This window comes from Eriocheir sinensis, chromosome 53, assembly GCF_024679095.1.
Source record: "Eriocheir sinensis breed Jianghai 21 chromosome 53, ASM2467909v1, whole genome shotgun sequence".
Lineage (NCBI taxonomy): Eukaryota > Metazoa > Arthropoda > Malacostraca > Decapoda > Varunidae > Eriocheir > Eriocheir sinensis.
In genome coordinates, this window is record NC_066561.1 from 6,011,521 (window position 1) to 6,035,124 (window position 23,604).

Sequence of the window (23,604 nt, forward strand, 5' to 3'; positions counted from 1 at the left end):
TGTGTGTGTGTGTGTGGGGAATGGGTGTGGTGTGTGTGTGTGGGGGGAATGGGTGTGGTGTGTGTGGGGGGGGGAATGGGTGTGGGGTGTGTGTGGGGAATGGGTGTGGTGTGTGTGTGTGGGGGGAATGGGTGTAAGTGTGTGTGGGGGGAATGGGTGTATGTGTATGGGGCGGGGAATGGGTGTAAGTGTCTGTGTGTGTGGGAATGGGTGTCAGTGTGTGTGTGTGTGGGAATGGGTGTAAGTGTGTGTGGGGGGAATGGGTGTAAGTGTGTGTGTGTGGGGGGAATGGGTGTAAGTGTGTGTGGGGGGAATGGGTGTGGTGTGTGTGTGTGGGGAATGGGTGTGGTGTGTGTGTGTGGGGGGGGAATGGGTGTGCGTGTGTGCGTGTGGGGGGAATGGGTGTAAGTGTGTGTGTGTGGGGGGAATGGGTGTAAGTGTGTGTGTGTGTGTGTGTGTGGGGAATGGGTGTAAGTGTGTGTGTGGGGGGGGAATGGGTGTAAGTGTGTGTGTGGGGGGGGGGAATGGGTGTAAGTGTGTGTGGGGTGCTGGGAATGGGTGTAAGTGTGTGTGTGGGGGGGGAATGGGTGTAAGTGTGTGTGGGGTGCTGGGAATGGGTGTAAGTGTGTGTGTGGGGGTGGGGAATGGGTGTAAGTGTGTGTGGGTGGGTGCCGTTACTTGTATTTTTAAAGGACTGAATCAAACTTGTAATGATTTGGAATTTTGAGATATGGATATAATAATTATCTATGATCTCATGAAATAATGAATTAAAGCGGTGCGGGTGTATGCGTGTGTGTGTGTGTGTGAATGTGTGGTTGTGTGTGTGTGTGTGTGTGTGTGTGTGTAATTACCTCCCCCGCCTCTTCAGGGTGTGGAGCTGCGTGGTGGCCTCCGTTGAGTCTTCGCCCTACCGCTTCCGCGGCGGCTACGGGGGGTGGACTAGACCAAGCCTCTTCCCCCGCCGCCCTTCCAGCCCCGCCCTCCCCAACCCAGGTCCGGGAATACCACCAGAGCCAGAAGTTGCAGTACTTATAATAGGAGTAGTTGTAGTAGTAGTAATAGTAGTTGTGGCAGTAGTGGTAGTAGCGGTGACAGTAGTAGTAGTAGTGGTAGTGGTAATAATAATAATAATAATAATAATAATAATAATAATAATAATAATAATAATAATAATAATAATAATAATAATAATAATAATAATAATAAAAATAATAATAATAATAATGTTCCCTTGGTCGCAGGCTGCATCTGCGTCACCTACCCGTGCCCCTGTGACGACATCGGCGGCAGGAGAGGATAGCGTTACTCATCCGTCCACCTGGCACCTGGCACTGCGTCCGGCTGGGTATAAGAGGCGGCGCGCTCCGGCGAGAGACACACTTTCCTCGCCCCCGACAGCCATGGAGCGACGCACACTGCTGGTTGTACTGCTGTGAGTGTGTGTATGTGTGTGTGTGTGTGTGTGTGTGTGTGTGTGTGTGTGTGTGTGTGTGTACTTCACGGGTCACGGTGCATCTGTAACCCCTGGTCTTCCCTCCCGCCTTCAGGGTGTGCAGCGCCTTGCTGGCCACCACCGCCGAGGCCTCGCCGGTGCCTGAACCTGAGCCTGAGCCTGAGCCTGAGCCCTGGCGCGGTTCCTACACAAGACCAAGACCAAGACCCGTAAAACCCAACTTCCCCAAGCCAGGTGAGGGTCTGCCCACCAGGTGCCGGAGGATTGTTTAAGTTCATAGTTTACCACTCCTGGGTTTGACTTCAGTTTTTGGTTCTTCACTCTTAGGGTCGCTTTCACAGTCGTCTGGTACGCACTATAACCAACAGCCCTACCACCCTCGTAACAGGCATTACCATCGCCTCGATCCGCTTTCACAGTCGTTGTTTTAGTGGTATCAGCGACTACCAACCTGGTGACGATCATGACAAGACGAAGGCGCGTGATTCGGCAGTGTTGGTATGCCGGAGCGGCGGGAAATGTCAACATTACATCAGCTGAGCGGAGGATTATGAAGGATAAATGTGAAAAATAAACGTACAAAAATTAAACGTGAAGAATAAATATGAAGAATAACTGAAGACTAAATATGATGAAAAAATGTGGAGTGTCTCGCTGGAGTACACCGCTCAAATCTGCTAAAAGCCAAATATTTGCTAGACATACTAGGGGAAATAATGGTGACAAGTATTAAAGTTATATTATTTATCTGATATCCGCAAGACAGACTCTTTACCTATATTCATTACATTTGTTCATTTTCATACTTATTTAGCAGACTTCACATTTATTTTTACATAATAGGGCTGATTTCATTGTATGTATGCCCTATGCATGCATATTAAACTATCTACATAGAATAATACGAGAGTTTGCCCAAGAAGGCATAACCCCCGCCTTTGTTGTAAAAAAAAAAAGCAAAAAACAAAAACAAAAAAAAAACAGGTGAATAATGGTGACAAGTATTGACGTCCCCTTTCTCCTTTGTTGTGTACTTTTGCAACAATAAATCATCAATCAATCAAATTGACGTTCTCTGGTCAGCAGGTGAAGTGAGTTCATGTCTTTCAAATTCTTCTAAAAAATTCTCATATTAACATTGAAGCCGTGCAATGTATTGTTAAATATTTTTTACATCTATTTAAAAAAAAACAATATAACCACTTGTGAGCGAGAATTTATGTTTTTTTACTAATTAATTGCATTTATCAGCTCCATTGGGAGCCCACCTGGCTACCAGAGCTCCGTTACAAAAGGTTCCAATCTCTGGTACTGATGCAAACAAACAGCGCCGCGAAAGACGACTATGAAAGCGGATTCCTTGTTGGTAACGGCGATCGCCGCTCATTGGTAACGATCAAAACAAACGAGACTGTGAAAGCGGCCCTTATAGTTCTGGCTTCTTAGGTTCGAGGGCCCCGGGGTAGTTCTTGCCAACACACTCAAGTTCTTCATTCCCACAGGCTGTCTGTGCTTCAGGGCTCCCTGCAATTGCTGAATCACTCCACCATGACCTGACCCGCAAGAACACCGCCAATGGACCAAGGACCACGGACAACTCTCATGTTATGCTTTCACTATATTTACTCCCCAATAAAGGCATGCAGTTCTCCCGCAATGTGGCGCCTCATTACCCTGTGTGGGGACGGGGGACAGCGGTGGGTCCAGGGCCTGGCAGGACCTGGTGGTGACGAGGGAGTGCCTTTGTCACGGACCCTAACACCATCATCAGGGAAACTGTAACAACACACCAGGAGATCTGTAAATGTACAGCACTGAGCGCCGGGCACTGAACCCGGGCCTCGGGGATGAAGGCGGAGCACCACACCCACTGAACCACCGGCGTGCTACGGGACCACTGCCAGGTTAAGCGTCCCGGTAAGTTGCTTGTGATATCAACGGTTTTTACTGTCAAAGGTTTTGCTTTACCTTGGCACCATTACACTGCCAACCTGTTCATGTGTGTTCTCATGAGTGTGTTGCCTTCGCGTACATGTCTCTGCCCCACATGACTGTTGCCTGCACATGCATCTTGCTCCTCCAGGCACTTGTTCTGCTCCCCCCCCCCCTCTCTCTCTCTCTCACTCTCTCTCTCTCTCTCTCTCTCTCTCTCTCTCTCTCTCTCTCTCTCTCTCTCTCTCTCTCTCTCTCTCTCTCTCTCTCTCTCTCTCTCTCTCTCTCTCTCTCTCTCCACAAACTTCCTGCCTTCACCTCAAACGATACAGGCACAGGTCACGGCGTTCTGTAGCTGCCACGGGTCAGCTGGTTAACCCTCGCCTCCCCAACCCCTCCTTCCATTTTTCAAGGAACCCATCACTCCGAGGACACAACGCTTGGAAGAACATTTCGTGTAATGCAGTGACGACAGTGGCCGACAAAGTGCAGTGTGTGTGTGGCGCCGAGGGAGGCAGGGATTGGCCTGGTGGCAGAGCGTGCTGATAGGGCTGCTTAAGTTTATTTATTCATTTATTTATTTATTTTTTATGTGCTGCCTGTAGCGCCGGTAGGTCTCTTGTGGCCGGCAATAAAGTCACAGGAAAAAAGGTCACAATTTCGGCTTGGAAAAAAGTAAAGAATAAAAAGTCACAATTTTGTCTAGGAAAGAAAATCAGGTAATCAAACAAAAAGATACATAATTACAACATTATTCACATATGATGGCATTACATGTATGTGAAAACATCACTTTTTGTTCAATATCTTAAGCACAGTAAGGTAATCAAACAAAAATATCTAAGTCAGATTGTTTAAGCTCAGATTGAGAACAGCTCACAGAGTAACGTGGCATTACGTGTATATTCAGTGTTCTCAATGCTGATAATTAAGACGAATATTCCAGCCGACGCCACGAGGAAACTCTGCCACAGCCTTGTGGTTATCCCGTCGAGTAACACACGTTGCGAAGGCGTTCTTATAGCTGCACACAGCGTCGACGAACTCTTCTTTGACGGGTTTGCCAACAGCATCCTGCTGGATAATGGTGCTCACTGCCGCTTCTTCACGTTGAAACCATTCAATGAAACGCCAGATTGAAGGATGGTAGTGACCAACGAGGTTGAAGAACATATTATTCCACCCTTCGCATATGTTGTTGGTACGGGCATTGTTGTTCATGTTGGCGTCATGCACATTCCATAGGTGAGGGCCATAGGCATCAGGGCCTCACTGGACATGACAAGTGGCTGCTGCATCAGTCGAAAGGAGCCACTAACATAAGTACAACAGAAGAACAGGAGCAACTCCTCGGCTTCCGGTGGATCTTGCGGAATGACAGTTATGAGGCTCGTACCGTCATCACTGTCCTCTGGGGCCATAAAGCTGGAGCATCAATCACGCCACAAAACAAAGGAAACTCAACACTGGTGTTATACCGTGTTCCCAAACACAGTTCCACGATCTTACGCCAAGAGGACTGCGTAAGATGATTAAAAAAACCTTTGGCGAGTAGCGGTCTTTTTTTTGCACTCTTTTTGTTGCCCTTGAGCCGTCTCCTTTGTTGTAAAAAAAAAAAAAAAAAAAAAAAAAAACCCTACGGCTAACGTAACACTGATGCTTGACGAAGACTACCGCCACCATCAACAAGAACAATAACAATACCACCACCACCACCACCTCCACCAACACCCACCACGGAGCAGAACCACCCACCCACTCCTGCTCGCCAAGTCTCGGTCAATAAAGGCATAAAGGTTTCCGTGTTCCTGCTTCACCCTCCCGCCAACACCGCCACAAAAACGGATTTCAACGCCGAGCAAGAAGGAGGTTCACGGCGCCTGCCACGTGACCGCCTACCTGCACCTGTCTCACACCTGTCTCACACCTGTCTTACACTGTCGACATGCGTGGCGCCCTTGTATGTTGTCGGCCATTGATGTTAATACCCTTGGGAACGGGGCACCAAACAACACATATTTACTTTTTCAATGCTGAGACCGGATGAGTTTGTGTGTTTTTGTAGGAGCAGGGAAAACGAAGATTCTGAGCGGCCTGGGGCGGCGGTAAAGATGACGACTCATATAATAATTATAATAAAGTAAATAGACAAACATGAAGAAGAATAAGTACAGGAAGATTTTTTTTCGGGGACGGGGGGGGGGGGCGAGGCAGAGAAACGAAGGAAGATGAGAAGTAGAAATGGAGACGTAGGTTAATAATAATTCTGTAAACAGTAGGAGACGAAGATGAAAATAAGATGAAAGATAAAAAGTACAAAAGAATCAAATAAAGAGAAAGAGGGAGGGGAAAAAAATAACCCCGGGGCACTGGTCGGGTGCGTATATGACGCAATGGCCAGGTGGCAGCCTCGCACCAAGGCCAACGAGAGGGTAGGCCTTGCTCGCACACGCTCCCAAACTCTCGACAGGCATGGACCGACGCGCCCTGCTGTTTGCTCTGCTGTGAGTGTGTGTGTGTGTGTGTGTGTGTGTGTGTGTGTGTGTGTGTGCTGCACGGGTCACGGTGCATCTATAACCCCTGGTCTTCCCTACCTCCACCAGGGTGTGCAGCGCCTTGCTGGCCACCACCGCCGAGGCCTCGCCGGTGCCTGAGCCTGAGCCTGAGCCCCGGCGCGCTTCCTACACAAGACCAAGACCCCGACCCCGACCCTACTTCCCGCCACGTGAGCATATTCGGGGTCACGGCGCACACTTCCTCGAAATTCACGTTCTTCGCTCTTAGCTTGACTTCATTCCTTGGCTCTCAGGTCGGCGTTGTCAGACGCTTCCATCCCTCACACCAACTGTTTCCAAAGGGCGTAAAGGGGAGCAGTCGGATTCCAATGAGTGTTTTTTAAAGCTCATGGTACAGAATGAGGGTCATATTACCACCAGGGTCACAAAACTACCCCTGGAAATACCCCAAACTGACACGAAAGGCTTGTTAAATACGTGAGCCTCGGCGTCGAAACGTTTAAGAATATGATCCTCAGCCCCGCGGGTGGTGCTTGTCCTCTGACGCTCTTCCTTCCCTCAGGCTGCTTGTGTGTCAAGGCTCCCTGCCCGTGCTGACCTCCTCCACCGTGACCTGACCTTCGCCATGCCGGCACGAACACCGCCAACGGACCACGGACACCTCTCACTTTTATTCTTTCATAGTATTTACTCCTCAATAAAGGACAAAGTATTCGAAAAAACTGTTCTAACACGAGCATGTAGGAGTGTGGTGAACGTTGTTGGCATATACATGTTGCTTCTCCTCCTCCTCCGTCTCCGTCACTAATGCAGACCTTCCCCATTTCCTAACCCCTCTCAGGCTGTGTGTGCGTCACCTACCCGTGCAAATGCTCCAACATTCTTTCATCCCCTTCACTGGTAACTCTGGAACAGCCTTCCTTCGTCTGTATTTCCTCCTGCCTATGACTTGACCTCTTTCAAGAAGAATGTATCAAGACACCTCTCCGCCCGAAATTGACCTCTCTTTTGGCTACTCTTTACTTTTGTCTATTGTGGGATCGGCGAGTAGCGGTCTTTTTTTTTGCACTTTTTGTTTTGCCCTTGAGCCGTCTCCTTTGTTGAAGAAAAAAAAATACGGATAACGTAAAACTGATCCCTGATGAAGACTACCACCATCATCAACAATAACAACAATACTCCCACCACTTCCACCACCACCACCACCACCATCAACACCCACCACGGAGCAGAACCACCCACCCACTCCTGCTCGCCAAGTCTCGGTCAATAAAGGCATAAAGGTTTCCGTGTTTCTGCTTCACCCTCCCGCCAACACCGCCACAAAAACGGAATTCAACGCCGAGCAAGAAGGAGGTTCACGGCGCCTGCCACGTGACCGCCACCTGCACCTGTCTCACACCTGTCTTACACTGTCGACATGCGTGGCGCCCTTGTATGTTGTCGGCCATTGATGTTAATACTCTTGGGAACGGGGCACCAAACAACACATATTTACTTGTTCAGCGCCGAGACCCGATGAGTTTGTGTGTTTATGTGGGAGCAGGGAAAACGAGGATTCTGAGCGACCTGGGGCGGCGGTAAAGAGGACGACTCATATAATAAAGGAATAGACAAACATGAAGAAGAATAAGTACAGGAAGATTTTATTCAGGAAGGGAGGGAGGGGGGGGGGGAGCGAGGCAGAGAAACGAAAGAAGAAGAGAAGTAGAAATGGTGACGTAGGTGAATAATAGTTTTGTAAACAGTAGGAGACGAAAATGAAAATAAGATAAAAGATAAAAAGTACAAAAAAATCAAATAAAGAAAAAGAGGGAGGGGAAAACCCTAACCCCGGGGCACAGGTCGGGTGGGTATATGATGCAATGCCCAGGTGACAAACCCACACACACGCTGCCAGACTCTCGACAGGCATGGACCGACACGCCCTGCTGTTTGTTCTGCTGTGAGTGTGTGTGTGTGTGTGTGTGTGTGTGTGTGTGTGTGTGTGTGTGTGTGTGTGAGACGAAATCCTACGTGCAAGAAAGTGTGTATGTGCTACTTCCTTTAACAATGATTTTCATATAATTGTTTTAATTGAATTTTTACAAATTTATGCGAGTGTGATGCAGAATTTTCTCAGGAAGATGATGTTGTCTCGGTTTTTCTTTGTAATGAATAGTGTGGTCAGAAAACCGGGTGGGAGTGAGGCGTGTGAAGCCGTCGGTTTTGGATGAGCTGGTCACACCCGCGGCCGTAGGGCCACGTGCAGAGGCGTCACTTGCCGGGCCTTGGCGCCAGGTCTAGTATGTAAGTCTGTGCTTTTTATCAGTGACTCTTTTGCCTGTGACTTTTTTACTTGTGACATTTTTCCGTGACTTTTTTTTTTTTTAACCTGGATTCGGTCTCTTGAAGTGCCTCTTGGACGGCCCCAGCCCTTAAAGGCAAAGACGAGAACTGTTTCTAGGGACTGCCGTGACATGTGACTTGCTTGGTCCACGCTGCCCCCCGGTGCTCCACTTGAACGAAGTCGCTGAAGATATTGCTGATTGAAGATCCGGGCAGCATGTGCTGAATATTCCGCCACTCGACGTAAAATATCAGCGAGTTTTGGTTGGACTCTAACCTAGGTCCACGAGCTCGCCACGCGCGCACGCTAGTCACTCGGCCACCGCCTCCCCAGACAACCCGATTATATGGCTGGGGCGGCTGCTGGCTACGGGGTCTGCGGGAAACCCATCCATCAGGCGCGTCTTGACAAACAGCACCTGGCACCTGGCGCTGTGTCCAGGCGGGTATAAGAGGCGGCGAAAATGGAAGTCCCAAACATTCGCTGCTGACCCACGAGATGGAGCGACGCACCCTGCTGGTTATGCTACTGTGAGTGTGTGTGTGTGTGTGTGTGTGTGTGTGTGTGTGTGTGTGTGTGTGTGTGTTGCACGGGTCACGGTACATCTGTAACCCCCGGTTTTCCCTACCCCCTCCAGGGTGTGCAGCGCCTTGCTGGCCACCACCGCCGAGGCCTCGCCGGTGCCTGGGCCTGAGCCTGAGCCCCGGCGCGGTTCCTACACAAGACCAAGACCCCGACCCCGACCCTACTTCCCGCCACGTGAGTGTGTTTGGGGTCACGGCGCACACTTCCTCGCTATTCACGTTCCTCGCTCTTAGCTTTGACTCATTTCCTTGGCTCTCAGGTCGGCGTTGTCAGACGCTTCCATCCCTCACACCAACTATTTCCAAAGGGCGTAAATGGGAGGAGTCGGATTCCAATGAGTGTTTTTAAAGTTCATGGTACATAATGAGGGTCATATTACCACCAGGGTCACAAAACTACCCCTGGAAATACCCCAAACTGACACGAAAGGCTTGTTAAACACGTGAGCCTCGGCGTCGAAACATTTAAGAATAGAATGGTGGTGCTCGTCCTCTGACGCTCTTCCTTCCCTCAGGCTGCGTGTGTGTCAAGGCTCCCTGTTACTGCTGACCTCCTCCACCGTTACCTGACCTTCGCCATGCCCGCACGAACACCGCCAACGGACCACGGACCACGGACACGGAAAACTCTCACTCTTATTCTTTCATAGTATTTACTCCTCAATAAAGGCATGCAAATTTCCTGTTATGTGGCGCCTTATTACCCTGTGCTGGGGGGAATGGAGGCAGGTGGTTGTTCCTCGCCTTTGGGTGGTTCACGGGGAGTCAGGAGTAATGACGCGACTCCCTTCTGAGGAGAGGCGGGGGAAGGAGGAAGGGTGGAGGAACAGCCGCAGGGAAGTAGACGTACTGATAAAGAGGTGAAGTGTGGGCAGTTTTCTGCTCACATGATTGTTTAGACACCGTTTCTGGCACCATGAGTTTGCTAACTGGCTCGCATTGCGTCACATTACCGTTCAGGCTCTGTCTGATGTTAGGAACCTCACTTTGGGAGGTGTTCCCTCAGTTGTTCAGTGTTCTGTGTGTTCTAGAAGGAATACATAATTTATCGCTGTAGTGAACCCCCGTAATAGTTCAGATAAGAGTGTACGAGCGGCAATTCCTTATATTTCTTACGTTCCACCTATGGCGCCGGTAGGCTTTCTTGGTGGGCCTGGTGGTCGGCCCCAGCCCGTAATAGCGCATGCAAATGTTTTAGAGTGGCGCCATTCCGCTTCGTTCATATTGTTCCCCGGAGTTCATTTCAGAATCCCTCTTAGAGTCCGGGTTGATGGATGGTCTTGAGGGTGGCATGTGGACAGACTTAGGCCATTGGGAGATGACTGAATATTGTCAGCTTGTAGCGGTGGGTGAGGTCGAGCCAGGGTCCTTGCTCATCCTGCCCACACTTTAGCTCTTTATCACTACGTCCACTTCCGCCGCGCCCGCACGCTAACCACTCAGCCACCACCTCCCCGATAAGTGGCGATTATCTATCTATCTCTCTGGTTAGTTAAAAGACTTTAGGTTTTGTGTTTTTGATTTGACGATGGGATACTCGTTATGTCCAATTACAGCGAATGAGTGTAGTCGCCGCCGCCGCACACCAAGCGCCCTTCACCGTCCAAGATCTAAAGAAAAACACCACCCTTCTTGGGGTCTCGAGCCAGGTTTTTTTGTCTCTGAGGCGGTGGCGCGGAGCAGGCCCTACACATGCCTCATGCGGCCTAATGAGCGCCACGTCGTTCCTTGCAACACACTGCATACCTGCCTATCATGCGTGCTGTCTGCCAGTGCCCAAAATACAATCGCCGAAAATCTGTCAGAGGGAATGAAGGAGAAAAAGAAAACTGAAGAAGTGGACGACGGTTCCTGGTTAAGAACGGCGTTGTGTCCCCGTCAGGTGTGTGTGTGTGTGTGTGTGTGTGTGTGTGTGTGTGTGTGTGTGTGTGTGTGTGTGTGTGCTGCACGGGTCACGGTGCATCTATAACCCCTGGTCTTCCCTCCCTCCTTCAGGGTGTGCGGCGCCTTGCTGGCCACCACCGCCGAGGCCTCCCGGTGCCTGGGCCTGAGCCTGAGCCCTGGCGCGATTCCTACATAAGACCAAGACCAAGACCAAGACCAAGACCCCTACTCATTTCCTTGGCTCTCAGGTCGGCGTTGTCAGACGCTTCCATCCCTCACACCAACTATTTCCAAAGGGCGTAAAGGGGAGCAGTCGGATTCCAATGAGTGTTTTTTAAAGTTCATGGTACAGAATAAGGGTCATATTACCACCAGGGTCATAAAACTACCCCTGGAAATACCCCAAACTGACACGAAAGGCTTGTTAAACACGTGAGCCTCGGCGTCGAAACATTTAAGAATATGATCCTCAGCCCCGCGGGTGGTGCTCGTCCTCTGACGCTCTTCCTTCCCTCAGGCTGCTTGTGTGTCAAGGCTCCCTGTCCGTGCTGACCTCCTCCACCGTGACCTGACCTTCGCCATGCCCACAGGAACACCGCCAACGGACCACGGACCACGGACACCTCTCACTTTTATTCTTTCATAGTATTTACTCCTCAATAAAGGCATGCAATTCTCCAGCTACGTGGCGACTCAATACCCGGTGCGGGGGTGGGGGGGGGGGGAGGGGCGGAAGGGAAGGAGGTGGTTGTACCTCGCCCTTGGGTCTTTCACGGTAAGTCAGGAGTAATGACGCGACTCCCTTTCGAGGGGAGGCGGAGGAACAGCCGCGGGGAAGTAGACGTACTGATAAAGAGCTGAAGTGTGGGCAGTTTTCTGCTCACATGATTGTTTAGACACCGTTTCTGGCACCATGAGTTTGCTAACTGGCTCGCATTGCGTCACATTACCGTTCAGGCTCTGTCTGACGTTAGGAACCTCACTTTGGGAGGTGTTCCCTCAGTTGTTCAATGTTCTGTGTGTTCTAGAAGGAATACATAACTTATCGCTGTTGTGGACCCCCGTAATAGTTCAGATAAAAGTGTTCGAGCGGCAATACATTAAATTTTTAAGTTCCACCTATGGCGCCGGTAGGCTTTTTTTGTGGGCCTTGTGGTCGGCCCCAGCCCGTGATAGCGCAGGTAAGTGTTTTATATATATATATATATATATATATATATATATATAGAGAGAGAGAGAGAGAGAGAGAGAGAGAGAGAGAGAGTGAGAGAGAGAGAGAGAGAGAGAGAGAGAGAGAGAGAGAGAGAGAGAGAGAGAGAGAGAGAGAGAGAGGAGAGAGAGAGAAGAGAGAGAGAAGAGAGAGAGAAGAGAGAGAGAGAGAGAGTGAGAGAGAGAGAGAGAGAGAGAGAGAGAGAGAGAGAGAGAGAGAGAGAGAGAGAGAGAGAGAGAGAGAGAGAGAGAGAGAGAGAGAGAGAGTGGCGCCATTCCGCTTGGTTCACATACTGTTCCCTGGTTCAGAATCTCTTTAGGAGTCCGGGTTGATGGATGGTCTTGAGGACGGCATGTGGATAGTTGGGCTATTGGGAGATGACTGAATGTCAGCTTGTGGCAGGGGTGAGGCCGAGCCGGGCCTATAGGTACCCAGGAACCGTGCGCGAACCGCTCAGCCACCGCCTCCCCGATAATTGGCACTTATCTGTCTGTCTCTCTGGCTAGTTAAAGGAGTTTAAGTTTTGTGTTTCTGTATAAACAATGAGATACACATCATATGTAGTCACAGCGAATGAGTGTAGAGTCGCCGCCGCCGCCGCCGCACACCAAGCGCCCTTCACCGTCCAAGATCTAAAGAAAAACACCACCCTGCTTGGGGTCTCGAGCCAGGTTTTTTTGTCTCTGAGGCGGTGGCGCGGAGCAGGCCCTACACATGCCTCATGCGGCCTAATGAGCGCCACGTCGTTCCTTGCAACACACTGCATACCTGCCTATCATGCGTGCTGTCTGGCAGTGCCCAAAATACAATCGCCGAAAATCTGTCAGAGGGAATGAAGGAGAAAAAGAAAACTGAAGAAGTGGACGACGGTTCCTGGTTAAGAACGGCGTTGTGTCCCCGTCAGGTTCCTGTGCAAGTCATGTGCTTGTCGAGGGTGTGCAAGTCCCGGCGTGTGATGCATATCAAGGTCACACTAACCTGTGTGTGTGTGTGTGTGTGTGTGTGTGTGTGTGTGTGTGTGTGTGTGTGTGTGTGTGTGTGTGTGTGTGTGTGTGTGTGTGTGTGTGTGTGTGTGTGTGTGTGTGTGTGTGTGTGTGTGTGTGTGTGTGTGTGTGTGTGTGTGTGTGTGTGTGTGTGTGTGTGTGTGTGTGTGTGTGTGTGTGTGTGTGTGTGTGTGTGTGTGTGTGTGTGTGTGTGTGTGTGTGTGTGTGTGTGTGTGTGTGTGTGTGTGTGTGTGTGTGTGTGTGTGTGTGTGTGTGTGTGTGTGTGTGTGTGTGTGTGTGTGTGTGTATATGTGTGTGTGTGTGTGTGTGTGTGTGTGTGTGTGTGTGTGTGTGTGTGTGTGTGTGTGTGTGTGTGTGTGTGTGTGTGTGTGTGTGTGTGTGTGTGTGTGTGTGTGTGTGTGTGTGTGTGTGTGTAATAATAATAATAATAAAACGGTTTATTGAGAGGAAGGATTGCAGCCCTAGGGCTAAAAATTTACAAACTTTACATGGGCAAAGTAATAATAAAAATAATGAGAGTAATAATAATAGTGATAATAATAGTAACAATAATAGTAATAATAATAATAATGAAAATACTGATATTTACAGCTTCTGTTGTCGAGGGGTTCACATGTAGTTGATTAGCCTGACCATCGCGGGCACGGGGCTGTGTGTATGTGTGTGTGTGTGTGTGTGTGTGTGTGTGTGTGTGTGTGTGTGTGTGTGTGTGTGTGTGTGTGTGTGTGTGTGTGTGTTGTCATGAGGAGCACGGCAGGAGACAGGGGTCGCCTTGACGACACTTACGTAGAAGAGTCGGTTACGGGCGGCCCAGCCCTGGGCGGGGAAACCGCTGTGGACGGTATCTGTTGGAAAACCTCGGTGCCGACGTGTGTGTAAGGCAGGCAGCACCTGGCACCCGGCGCCGTGTGCAGGTGGGTATAAGAGGCGGCGAAACGGGAACTATCAAACGACAGACCCACGACAGTCATGGAGCGACGCACCCTGCTGTGTGCGCTACTGTGAGTGTGTGTGTGTGTGTGTGTGTGTGTGTGTGTGTGTGTGTGTGTGTGTGTGTGTGTGTGTGTGTGTGTGTGTGTGTGTGTGTGTGTGTGTGTGTGTGTGTGTGTGTGTGTGTGTGTGTGTGTGTGTGCGTGCGCGCGCACCAACAGCTAACAGGTATCTTCCTAACCTGGCAGGGTGTGCAGCGTCCTGCTGGCCGTCACCACCCCCGCCGAGGCCTCGCCGTGGCGAGAGACACGCTCCATATACAGGCCCCGACCCTTCCCCAGGCCCCCGAGGATTCCAGGTGAGGCCCTGCCCCAGCCTTGCCACCTGTAGCAGGAGGCGATGTGCGGGTTTGTGTAGCAAAACACAACGACACTAAAATCAAGTCACTAATAACACCAATCCTAAACTCTATAACACCACCACCATCAGGACAAAGTACACGAAAAGAATTGTTCTAACACGAGCAGGCAGGAGTGTGGTGAACGTTGTTGGCATATACATGTTGCTCCTCCTTCTCCTCCGTCTCCGTCACTAATGCAGATATTCCCCATTTCCTAATACCCCTCAGGTTGTGTGTGCGTCACCTACCCGTGCAAATGCTCCAGCTACGGCTAACGTGACACTGATGCCTGACGAAGACTACCACCACCATCAACAAGAACAAGAACAACAATACCACCACCACCCCCACCCCCACCACCACCACCACCTCCACCAACACCCACCACGGAGCAGAACCATCCACCCACTCCTGCTCGCCAAGTCTCGGTCAATAAAGGCATAAAGGTTTCCGTGTTCCTGCTTCACCCTCCCGCCAACACCGCCACAAAAACGGAATTCAACGCCGAGCAAGAAGGAGGTTCACGGCGCCTGCCACGTGACCACCAACCTACACCTGTCTCACACCTGTCTCACACCTGTCTCACACTGTCGACATGCCCTTGTATGTTGTCGGCCTTTGATGTTAATACTCTTGGGAACATAAGAACATAAGAACATAAGAACGTAGGAGTCTGCAAGAGGCCGGTAGGCCTGTACAAGGCAGCTCCTTTGAACCTAAGCTCCCGTGTATCTAACCCCACCTAATATCGCTCTCCATGAATTTATCTAATCTATTTTTGAATGTGACAGTTGTATTGGCACTCACCACGTGACTGCTCACCCTATTCCACTCATCCACCACCCTGTTAGTAAACCAATTTTTGCCTATGTCCCTGTTGAATCTGAATTTATCCAGTTTAAACCCATTAATTCGTGTCCTACCCGGTTCTCTTACCAACAAAACCTTATGAATGTCTCCCTTATTAAAGCCCTTCATCCATTTATAAACTTCGATCATGTCTCCACGCACCCTTCGCCTTTCTAGAGAATGCAAGTTTAACTGTTTGAGTCTTTTCTCGTATGGCAAGTTTCTCAACCCCTGAATCATCTTAGTCATCCTCCTCTGCACCGATTCTAACATTTTGATATCCATTCTATAGTAAGGTGACCAGAGCTGAACCGCATAGTCAAGATGAGGTCTAACTAATGCTAAATATAGTTTGAGGAAGACTTCGGCGCTTCTGTTGCTTAAGCTCCTTGAAATAAATCCCAGTACCCTATTTACTCGACTTCTAGCTTGAATGCATTGTGCCCTTGGACGGAGATCAGAGCTCACTAAGACCCCTAAATCCCTCTCGCACCCAGACCTGCTTATGAGAGTGTCATTTAAGCAATAGTTATGTGAGGGGTTGTTCCTACCTACACTCAGAATACTGAACGGGACGCCAAAGAACACATTTTCTTGTTCAGTGCCGAGACCCGATGAGTTTGTGTTTATGTAAGAGCAGGGAAAACGAGGATTCTGAGCGACCTGGGGCGGCGGTAAAGAGGACGACCCATAATACAGGAATAGACAAACATGAAGAAGAATATGTACAGGAAAATTCTTTTTCGTGTGTGTGTGTGTGTGTGGGGGGGGGGGGGGAAAGCGAGGCAGAGAAACGAAAGAAGATGAGAAGTAGAAATGGTGACGTAGGTGAATCACAATTCCGTAAACAGTAGGAAACCAAGATGAAAATAAGATAAAAAATAAAAAGTACAAAAAGATCAAATGACGGGAAATAAGGAGAAAGAGGGAGGGGAACAACTTAACCCCGGGGCACTGGTCGGGTGGGTATATGATGCAATGCCCAGGTGGCCACCTCGCACACGCTCCCAAACTCTCGACAGGCATGGACCGACGCGCCCTGCTGTTTGTTCTGCTGTGAGTGTGTGTGTGTGTGTGTGTGTGTGTGTGTGTGTGTGTGTGTGTGTGTGTGTGATGCACGGGTCACGGTGCATCTGTAACCCCTGGTCATCGCTTCCCCCCACAGGGTGTGCAGCGCCTTGATGTCCACCACCGCAGAGGCATCGCCGGTGCCTGAACCCAAGCCTCGGCTCCCTGGCGGTGGCGGTATCAACACGAGTGAAAATCCAAGAACCTTACCCCCCAACCCAGGTGAGGGTCTGCCAGCCGTGCCGGGGGTTGTTTAAACTTCTAGTTCACCACTCCCTGTTCTGATTTAAGTTCTTGGTTCCTCATTCTCAGTTCTGGCTCCTTAGGTTCGAAGGCCCAGGGTAGGTCATGGCCACACTCTCACGCTCTTCCCCTCCGCAGTCTGTCTGTGCTTGCCGCCCCCCTGCACGTGTTCACCCCATCCACCTTGACCTGACCCCGCAACGCCCGCACGAACACCGCCAACGGACCACGGACCACGGACAACTCCCATCTTATTCTTTTACTATATTTACTCCCCAATAAAGGCATGCAGTTCTCCCGCAATGTGGCGCCTCATTACCCTGTGTGGGGACGGGGGACAGCGGTGGGTCCAGGGCCTGGCAGGACCTGGTGGTGACGAGGGAGTGCCTTTGTCACGGACACTAACACCATCATCAGGGAAACTGTAACAACACACCAGGAGATCTGTAAATGTAGAGCACTGAGCGCCGGGCACTGAACCCGGGCCTCGGGGATGAAGGCGGAGCACCACACCCACTGAACCACCGGCGTGCTACGGGACCACTGCCAGGTTAAGCGTCCCGGTAAGTTGCTTGTGATATCAACGGTTTTTACTGTCAAAGGTTTTGCTTTACCTTGGCACCATTACACTGCCAACCTGTTCATGTGTGTTCTCATGAGTGTGTTGCCTTCGCGTACATGTCTACGCCCCACATGACTGTTGCCTGCACACACATCTTGCTCCTCCAGGCACTTGTTCTGCTCCCCCCCCCCCCACCCACCGCACCCCGCCACACTCCATATGCCAGACAAAAGTGCACTTCGTAGCCCGACCTTAGTCTCTCTCTTCATTACCCACGCCCTTCAGTCAATACCAACGACAACACGCTGCAATAATCTCTCTCTCTCTCTCTCTCTCTCTCTCTCTCTCTCTCTCTCTCTCTCTCTCTGTCTGTCCGTCTGTCTTTTTGTCTTTTTGTCTGTCTCTCTCTTTCAGCTTGGTCGGATAGATGGGAGATGCCCTTTAACGTAGACAAGTGCCAGGTCCTTCAAGTTGGAACGAGGAATAAGAAGTTCGAATACGAAATGCGCGGCGTTAAACTCAAAAGCGTTCAATGCGTCAAAGACTTGGGGGTCAAAATCGCGTCAAACCTCAAATTCTCACAGCAATGCATCAATGCAGCAAATAAAGCGAACAGAATGTTGGGCTTCATTAAAAGAAACTTTGTATTCAAGAATAAAGATGTAATACTCCCGCTCTACAACAGTTTAGTCAGACCCCACTTGGAATATGCGGTACAGTTTTGGTCCCCCCACCATGCAAAGGATATTGCTAAATTAGAAGGTGTTCAGCGTCGGGCAACGAAAATGATCCCTTCCTTGCGCAACAAATCCTACGAAGAAAGGCTTTCTACCCTTAACATGTTCTCTCTTGAGAAACGTCGCCTCCGAGGAAAACTGATCGAATGTTTTAAAATACTTAATGGTTTCACGAATGTAGACAGATCAACATTGTTTATGATCGATGACAGTCTGCGCACGAGGAACAATGGCGTAAAACTCAGATGTAGACAAGTAAATTCAGACTGCACAAATTTTTCTTCACCAACGTTGTAGTGCGAGAATGGAATAAGCTTCCACCATCAGTGGTCCAGTGTAACACGATTGACTCCTTCAAAAATAAGCTCGACCGTCACTTCCTTCAACTTAATATCAACTAGAGTAGAAGTGCAACGTTTTGGAGTCTTCTGATTAATGTAAAATCACTTAGGTTTAAGGACAGACCACCAAGTCTGGACCATGGGGTCTGTGTGGTCTGATTTTCTATGTAAATCTATGTAAATCTCTCTCTCTCTCTCTCTCTCTCTCTCTCTCTCTCTCTCTCTCTCTCTCTCTCTCTCTCTCTCTCTCACAAACTTCCTGCCTTCACCTTTCGGCGCTCTGTACCTGCCACGGGTCAGCTGGTTGACCCTCGCCTCCCTCCCCAACCCCTCCTTCCATTCTTCAAGGAACCCATCACTCCGAGGACACAACGCTTGGAAGAACATTTTGTGTAATGCAGTGACGACACAGTGGCCGACAAAGCGCAGTACGAGTGTGGCGCCGAGGGAGGCAGGGATTGGCCTGGTGGCAGAGCGTGCTCGACGCGCTACCCGAGTAAGTATTCCCGAACAACACGATGATATGCCCGGGGCGGGGCCGCCGCTGTCCACGGTGTCCGCGGGAAATCCATTCGGCACGTGCGTCTTGACAAACCACCTGGCACCGGCGCTGTGTCCAGGCGGGTATAAGAGGCGGCGAAAATGGAAGTCCCAAACATTCCCTGGTGACCCACGAAATGGAGCGACGCACCCTGCTGGTTGTGCTGCTGTGAGTGTGTGTGTGTGTGTGTGTGTGTGTGTGTGTGTGTGTGTGTGTGTGTGTGTGTGTGTGTGTGTGTGTGTGTGTGTGTGTGTGTGTGTGTGTGTGTGTGTGTGTGTGTGTGTGTGTGTGTGTGTGTGTGTGTGTGTGTGTGTGTGTGTGTGTGTGTGTGTGTGTGTGTGTGTGTGTGTGTGTGCGCTGCACGGGTCTCGGTGCATCTGTAACCCCTGGTCTTCCCTCCCTCCTTCAGGGTGTGCAGCGCCTTGCTGGCCACCGCCGCCGAGGCCTCGCCGGTGCCTGGGCCTGAGCCTGAGCCCTGGCGCGATTCCTACACAAGACCAAGACCCCGACCCCGACCCTACTTCCCGCCACGTGAGTGTGTTTGGGGTCACGGCGCACACTTCCTCGTGATTCACGTTCCTCGCTCTTAGCTTTGACTCATTTCCTTGGCTCTCAGGTCGGCGTTGTCAGACGCTTCCATCCCTCACACCAACTATTTCCAAAGGGCGTAAAGGGGAGGAGTCGGATTCCAATGAGTGTTTTTTAAAGTTCATGGTACAGAATGAGGGTCATATTACCACCAGGGTCACAAAACTACCCCTGGAAATACCCCAAACTGACACGAAAGGCTTGTTAAACACGTGAGCCTCGGCGTCGAAACATTTAAGAATATGATCCTCAGCCCCGCGGGTGGTGCTCGTCCTCTGACGCTCTTCCTTCCCTCAGGCTGTTTGTGTGTCAAGGAACCCTGCCCGTGCTGACCTCCTCCACCGTGACCTGACCTTCGCCATGCCGACACGAACACCGCCAACGGACCACGGACAACTCTCATCTTATTCTTTCATTGTATTTACTCCTCAATAAAGGCATGCAGTTCTCCCGCAACGTGGCGACTCAATACCCTGTGCGGGGGTGGGGTGGGGGTGGGGGGGAAGGGAGGGAGGTGGTTGTACCTCGCCCTTGGGTCTTTCACGGGGAGTCAGGAGTGATGACGCGACTCCCTTTCGAGTGGAGGCGGAGGAACAGCCGCAGGGAAGTAGACGTACTGATAAAGAGCTGAAGTGTGGGCAGTTTTCTGCTCACATGATTGTTTAGACACCGTTTCTGGCACCATGAGTTTGCTAACTGGCTCGCATTGCGTCACATTACCGTTCAGGCTCTGTCTGATGTTAGGAACCTCACTTTGGGAGGTGTTCCCTCAGTTGTTCAGTGTTCTGTGTGTTCTAGAAGGAATACATAACTTATCGCTGTTGTGGACCCCCGTAATAGTTCAGATAAAAGTGTTCGAGCGGCAATACATTAAATTTTTAAGTTCCACCTATGGCGCCGGTAGGCTTTGTTGGTGGGCCTTGTGGTCGGCCACAGCCCGTGATATCGCAGGTAAGTGTTTTATATATATATCCAGAGTGGCGCCATTCCGCTTGGTTCGCATACTGTTCCCTGGAGTTCATTGATGGATGGTCTTGAGGACGGCATGTGGATAGTTGGGCTATTGGGAGATGACTGAATGTCAGCTTGTAGCGGGGGGTGAGGCCGAGCCCGGGCCCTAGGTACCCCGGGAACCCGTGCGCTAACCGCTCAGCCACCGCCTCCCCGATAATTGGCACTTATCTGTCTGTCTCTCTGGCTAGTTAAAGTAGTTTAAGTTTTGTGTTTCTGTATAAACAATGAGATACACATCATATGTAGTCACAGCGAATGAGTGTAGAGTCGCCGCCGCCGCCGCCGCACACCAAGCGCCCTTCACCGTCCAAGATCTAAAGAAAAACACCACCCTGCTTGGGGTCTCGAGCCAGGTTTTTTTGTCTCTGAGGCGGTGGCGCGGAGCAGGCCCTACACATGCCTCATGCGGCCTAATGAGCGCCACGTCGTTCCTTGCAACACACTGCATACCTGCCTATCATGCGTGCTGTCTGGCAGTGCCCAAAATACAATCGCCGAAAATCTGTCTGAGGGAATGAAGGAGAAAAAGAAAACTGAAGAAGTGGACGACGGTTCCTGGTTAAGAACGGCGTTGTGTCCCCGTCAGGTTCCTGTGCAAGTCATGTGCTTGTCGAGGGTGTGCAAGTCCCGGCGTGTGATGCATATCAAGGTCACCCTAACCTGTGTGTGTGTGTGTGTGTGTGTGTGTGTGTGTGTGTGTGTGTGTGTGTGTGTGTGTGTGTGTGTGTGTGTGTGTGTGTGTGTGTGTGTGTGTGTGTGTGTGTGTGTGTGTGTGTGTGTGTGTGTGTGTGTGTGTGTGTGTGTGTGTGTGTGTGTTGTCATGAGGAGCACGGCAGGAGACAGGGGCCGCCTTGATGACACTTACGTAGAAGAGTCGGTTACGGGCGGCCCAGCCCTGGGCGTAGAAACCGCTGTGGACGGTATCTGTTGGAAAACCTCGGTGCCGACGTGTGTGTAAGGCAGGCAGCACCTGGCACCCGGCGCCGTGTGCAGGTGGGTATAAGAGGCGGCGAAACGGGAACTATCAAACGACAGACCCACGACAGTCATGGAGCGACGCACCCTGCTGTGTGCGCTACTGTGAGTGTGTGTGTGTGTGTGTGTGCGTGCGCGCGCACCAACAGCTAACAAGTATCCTCCTAACCTGGCAGGGTGTGCAGCGTCCTGCTGGCCGTCACCACCCCTGCCGAGGCCTCGCCGTGGCGAGAGACACGCCCCATAAAGAGGCCCCCCCGACCCTTCCCCAGGCCCCCGAAGATTCCAGGTGAGGCCCTGCCCCAGCCTTGCCACCTGTAGCAGGAGGCGATGTGGGGGTTTGTGTAGCAAAACACAACGACACTAAAATCAAGTCACTAATAACACCAATCCTAAACTCTATAACACCACCACCGTCAGGACAAAGTACACGAAAAGAATTGTTCTAACACGAGCAGGCAGGAGTGTGGTGAACGTTGTTGGCATATACATGTTGCTCCTCCTCCTCCTCCGTCTCCGTCACTAATGCAGATATTCCCCATTTCCTAATACCCCTCAGGCTGTGTGTGCGTCACCTACCCGTGCAAATGCTCCAGCTACGGCTAACGTGACATTGATGCCTGACGAAGACTACCACCACCATCAACAAGAACAAGAACAACAATACCACCACCACTCCCACCACCACCACCACCTCCACCAACACCCACCACGGAGCAGAACCACCCACCCACTCCTGCTCGCCAAGTCTCGGTCAATAAAGGCATAAAGGTTTCCGTGTTTCTGCTTCACCCTCCCGCCAACACCGCCACAAAAACGGAATTCAACGCCGAGCAAGAAGGAGGTTCACGGCGCCTGCCACGTGACCGCCACCTGTCTCACACCTGTCTTACACTGTCGACATGCGTGGCGCCCTTGTATGTTGTCGGCCTTTGATGTTAATACTCTTGGGAACGGGGCACCAAACAACACATATTTACTTCTTCAATGCTGAGACCGGATGAGTTTGTGTGTATTAAGGAATAGGGAAAAACAAGGACTCTGAGCGGCCTGGGGCGGCGGTAAAGAGGACGACTCTTAATAAAGGAATAGACAAACATGAAAAATAAGTACAGGAAGTTTTTTTTCGGGGGGGAGCAAGGCAGAGAAACGAAAGAAGATGAGAAGTAGAATTGGTGACGTAGGTGAATAATAATTCTGTAAACAGTAGGAGACGAAGATGAAAACAAGATAAAAGATAAAAAAGTACAAAAGATCAAATGAGGGGAAATAAAGAGAGAGAGAGAGAGAGAGAGAGAGAGAGAGAGAGAGAGAGAGAGAGAGAGAGAGAGAGAGAGAGAGAGAGAGAGAGAGAGAGAGAGAGAGAGAGAGAGAGAGAGAGAGAGAGAGAGAGAGAGAGAGAGAGAGAGAGAGAGAGAGGAAAACCTAACCCCGGCGCACTGGTCAGGTGAGTATATGATGCAATGCTCAGGTGACAAACACACACACACGCTGCCAGACTCTCGACAGGCATGGAACGACACGCTCTGCTTTTTGTTCTGCTGTGAGTGTGTGTGTGTGTGTGTGTGTGTGTGTGTGTGTGTGTGTGTGTGTGTGTGTGTGTGTGTGTGTGTGTGTGTGTGTGTGTTTTCGTTTTTCTTTGGTGTTTTCTTTTTAATAATTTCGTTGAATCTCGTTTTTTCCTTTTTTTTCTCTAATTATTTGTTGTCAAGCGCTCTCTGTACTGTTGCGCAAGCCTGTGTGTGTGTGTGTGTGTGTGTGTGTGTGTGTGTGTGTGTGTGTGTGTGTGTGTGTGTGTGTGTGTGTGTGTGTGTGTGTGTGTGTGTGTGTGTTTGTGTGTGTGGGTGTGTGTGTTTGTGTGTGTGTGCGTGTGTGTGTGTGTGTGTGTGTGAGACGAAACCCAAAATCCTTCTATTGTTCCCAGCGTGTGTGTGTGTCTCTGGGCCGTGACTGAGGCCTTTCCGAGGACATTTGGCAACCCTGAGCCGAGGCTGAGAAGACCGCTCCGGCCGCATCAAGGTAAAAAAAAAAGAAAAAAAAAGATTGTCTTCCAGGAAAATGACGTCTTTTTCTTTTTTTCTCCTTCTTTTATGTATCCTTTTTCCTCAATTATTCTTCGTTTGCTTCATCGTTTGTTGGTCAGTGCTTCTTTTTTCCATGATGTTGTTGTTGATATAATTTATTTCGTTTTCTTCTTTTTCTCCTTTTTATTGTTGTTACTACTTCTTTTCTTCTATTCCTCATATTTTCTTCTATTTTTTCTTCATCTTTTTTTTTTTAATTCTTATCTTTATATTTTTCTTTTTTCCTTTTTTTCTTTTTCCTACTTCTAGTTACTGCTTCTTTTATTCTTTTTCTTCATATTTTTCGTCTATTTTTTCTTCATCTTTTTTCTTTTCTTCTTGTAACGGCTTCTTTTCTTCCTTTTCTTTATATTTTTC

At 50.1% G+C, this 23,604-nt stretch overlaps 3 protein-coding genes across 12 annotated transcripts in view; all 3 read left to right on the top strand.

Moving 5' to 3' along the window:
• The window catches only part of LOC126983277 (uncharacterized), a 55,422-nt gene that overhangs the window by 28,897 nt on the left and 2,921 nt on the right, over positions 1-23,604 (top strand). For 3 of the 10 annotated variants that reach the window (XR_007735752.1, XR_007735755.1, XR_007735759.1), the window contains 4 exons: positions 18,394-18,754; positions 21,340-21,452; positions 21,723-22,706; positions 23,088-23,182. Coding sequence is in view for 1 of the 10 variants with exons in the window: in XM_050835925.1 (XP_050691882.1) it covers positions 18,569-18,754; positions 21,340-21,452; positions 21,723-21,774 (351 nt within the window). In the remaining 9 variants the exon portion in view is untranslated. Of the gene's footprint in view, positions 1-1,273; positions 1,436-1,550; positions 1,691-2,958; positions 3,374-5,991; positions 6,114-6,466; positions 7,340-10,812; positions 10,828-13,725; positions 13,917-16,953; positions 16,969-18,393; positions 18,755-21,100; positions 21,269-21,339; positions 21,453-21,722; positions 22,707-23,087; positions 23,183-23,604 lie in introns of those variants that run through there. The other 7 variants (XR_007735753.1, XR_007735757.1, XR_007735760.1 and 4 more) reach the window with 7 other exon arrangements.
• On the top strand, positions 7,750-9,503 carry LOC126983278 (uncharacterized). The gene is made up of 3 exons (XM_050835927.1): positions 7,750-7,849; positions 8,871-8,992; positions 9,333-9,503. Exons 1-3 carry the CDS (start codon positions 7,762-7,764, stop codon positions 9,465-9,467), a joined length of 345 nt encoding a protein of 114 aa, XP_050691884.1. The 5' UTR covers positions 7,750-7,761; the 3' UTR covers positions 9,468-9,503.
• On the top strand, positions 16,015-16,708 carry LOC126983280 (arasin 2-like). The gene is made up of 3 exons (XM_050835935.1): positions 16,015-16,150; positions 16,260-16,384; positions 16,544-16,708. Exons 1-3 carry the CDS (start codon positions 16,065-16,067, stop codon positions 16,591-16,593), a joined length of 261 nt encoding a protein of 86 aa, XP_050691892.1. The 5' UTR covers positions 16,015-16,064; the 3' UTR covers positions 16,594-16,708.

Excerpts from the sequence above, each read along its gene's own strand:
- LOC126983278 (XM_050835927.1), top strand. The coding sequence starts at position 7,762 with ATGATGCAATGCCCAGGTGACAAACCCACACACACGCTGCCAGACTCT. Across the intron at positions 7,850-8,870 it reads GCCCTGCTGTTTGTTCTGCT|GGTGTGCAGCGCCTTGCTGG; the intron begins GTGAGTGTGTGT and ends TACCCCCTCCAG. Across the intron at positions 8,993-9,332 it reads CCGACCCTACTTCCCGCCAC|GCTGCGTGTGTGTCAAGGCT; the intron begins GTGAGTGTGTTT and ends TCCTTCCCTCAG.
- LOC126983280 (XM_050835935.1), top strand. The coding sequence starts at position 16,065 with ATGATGCAATGCCCAGGTGGCCACCTCGCACACGCTCCCAAACTCTCG. Across the intron at positions 16,151-16,259 it reads GCCCTGCTGTTTGTTCTGCT|GGTGTGCAGCGCCTTGATGT; the intron begins GTGAGTGTGTGT and ends TTCCCCCCACAG. Across the intron at positions 16,385-16,543 it reads AACCTTACCCCCCAACCCAG|TCTGTCTGTGCTTGCCGCCC; the intron begins GTGAGGGTCTGC and ends TCCCCTCCGCAG.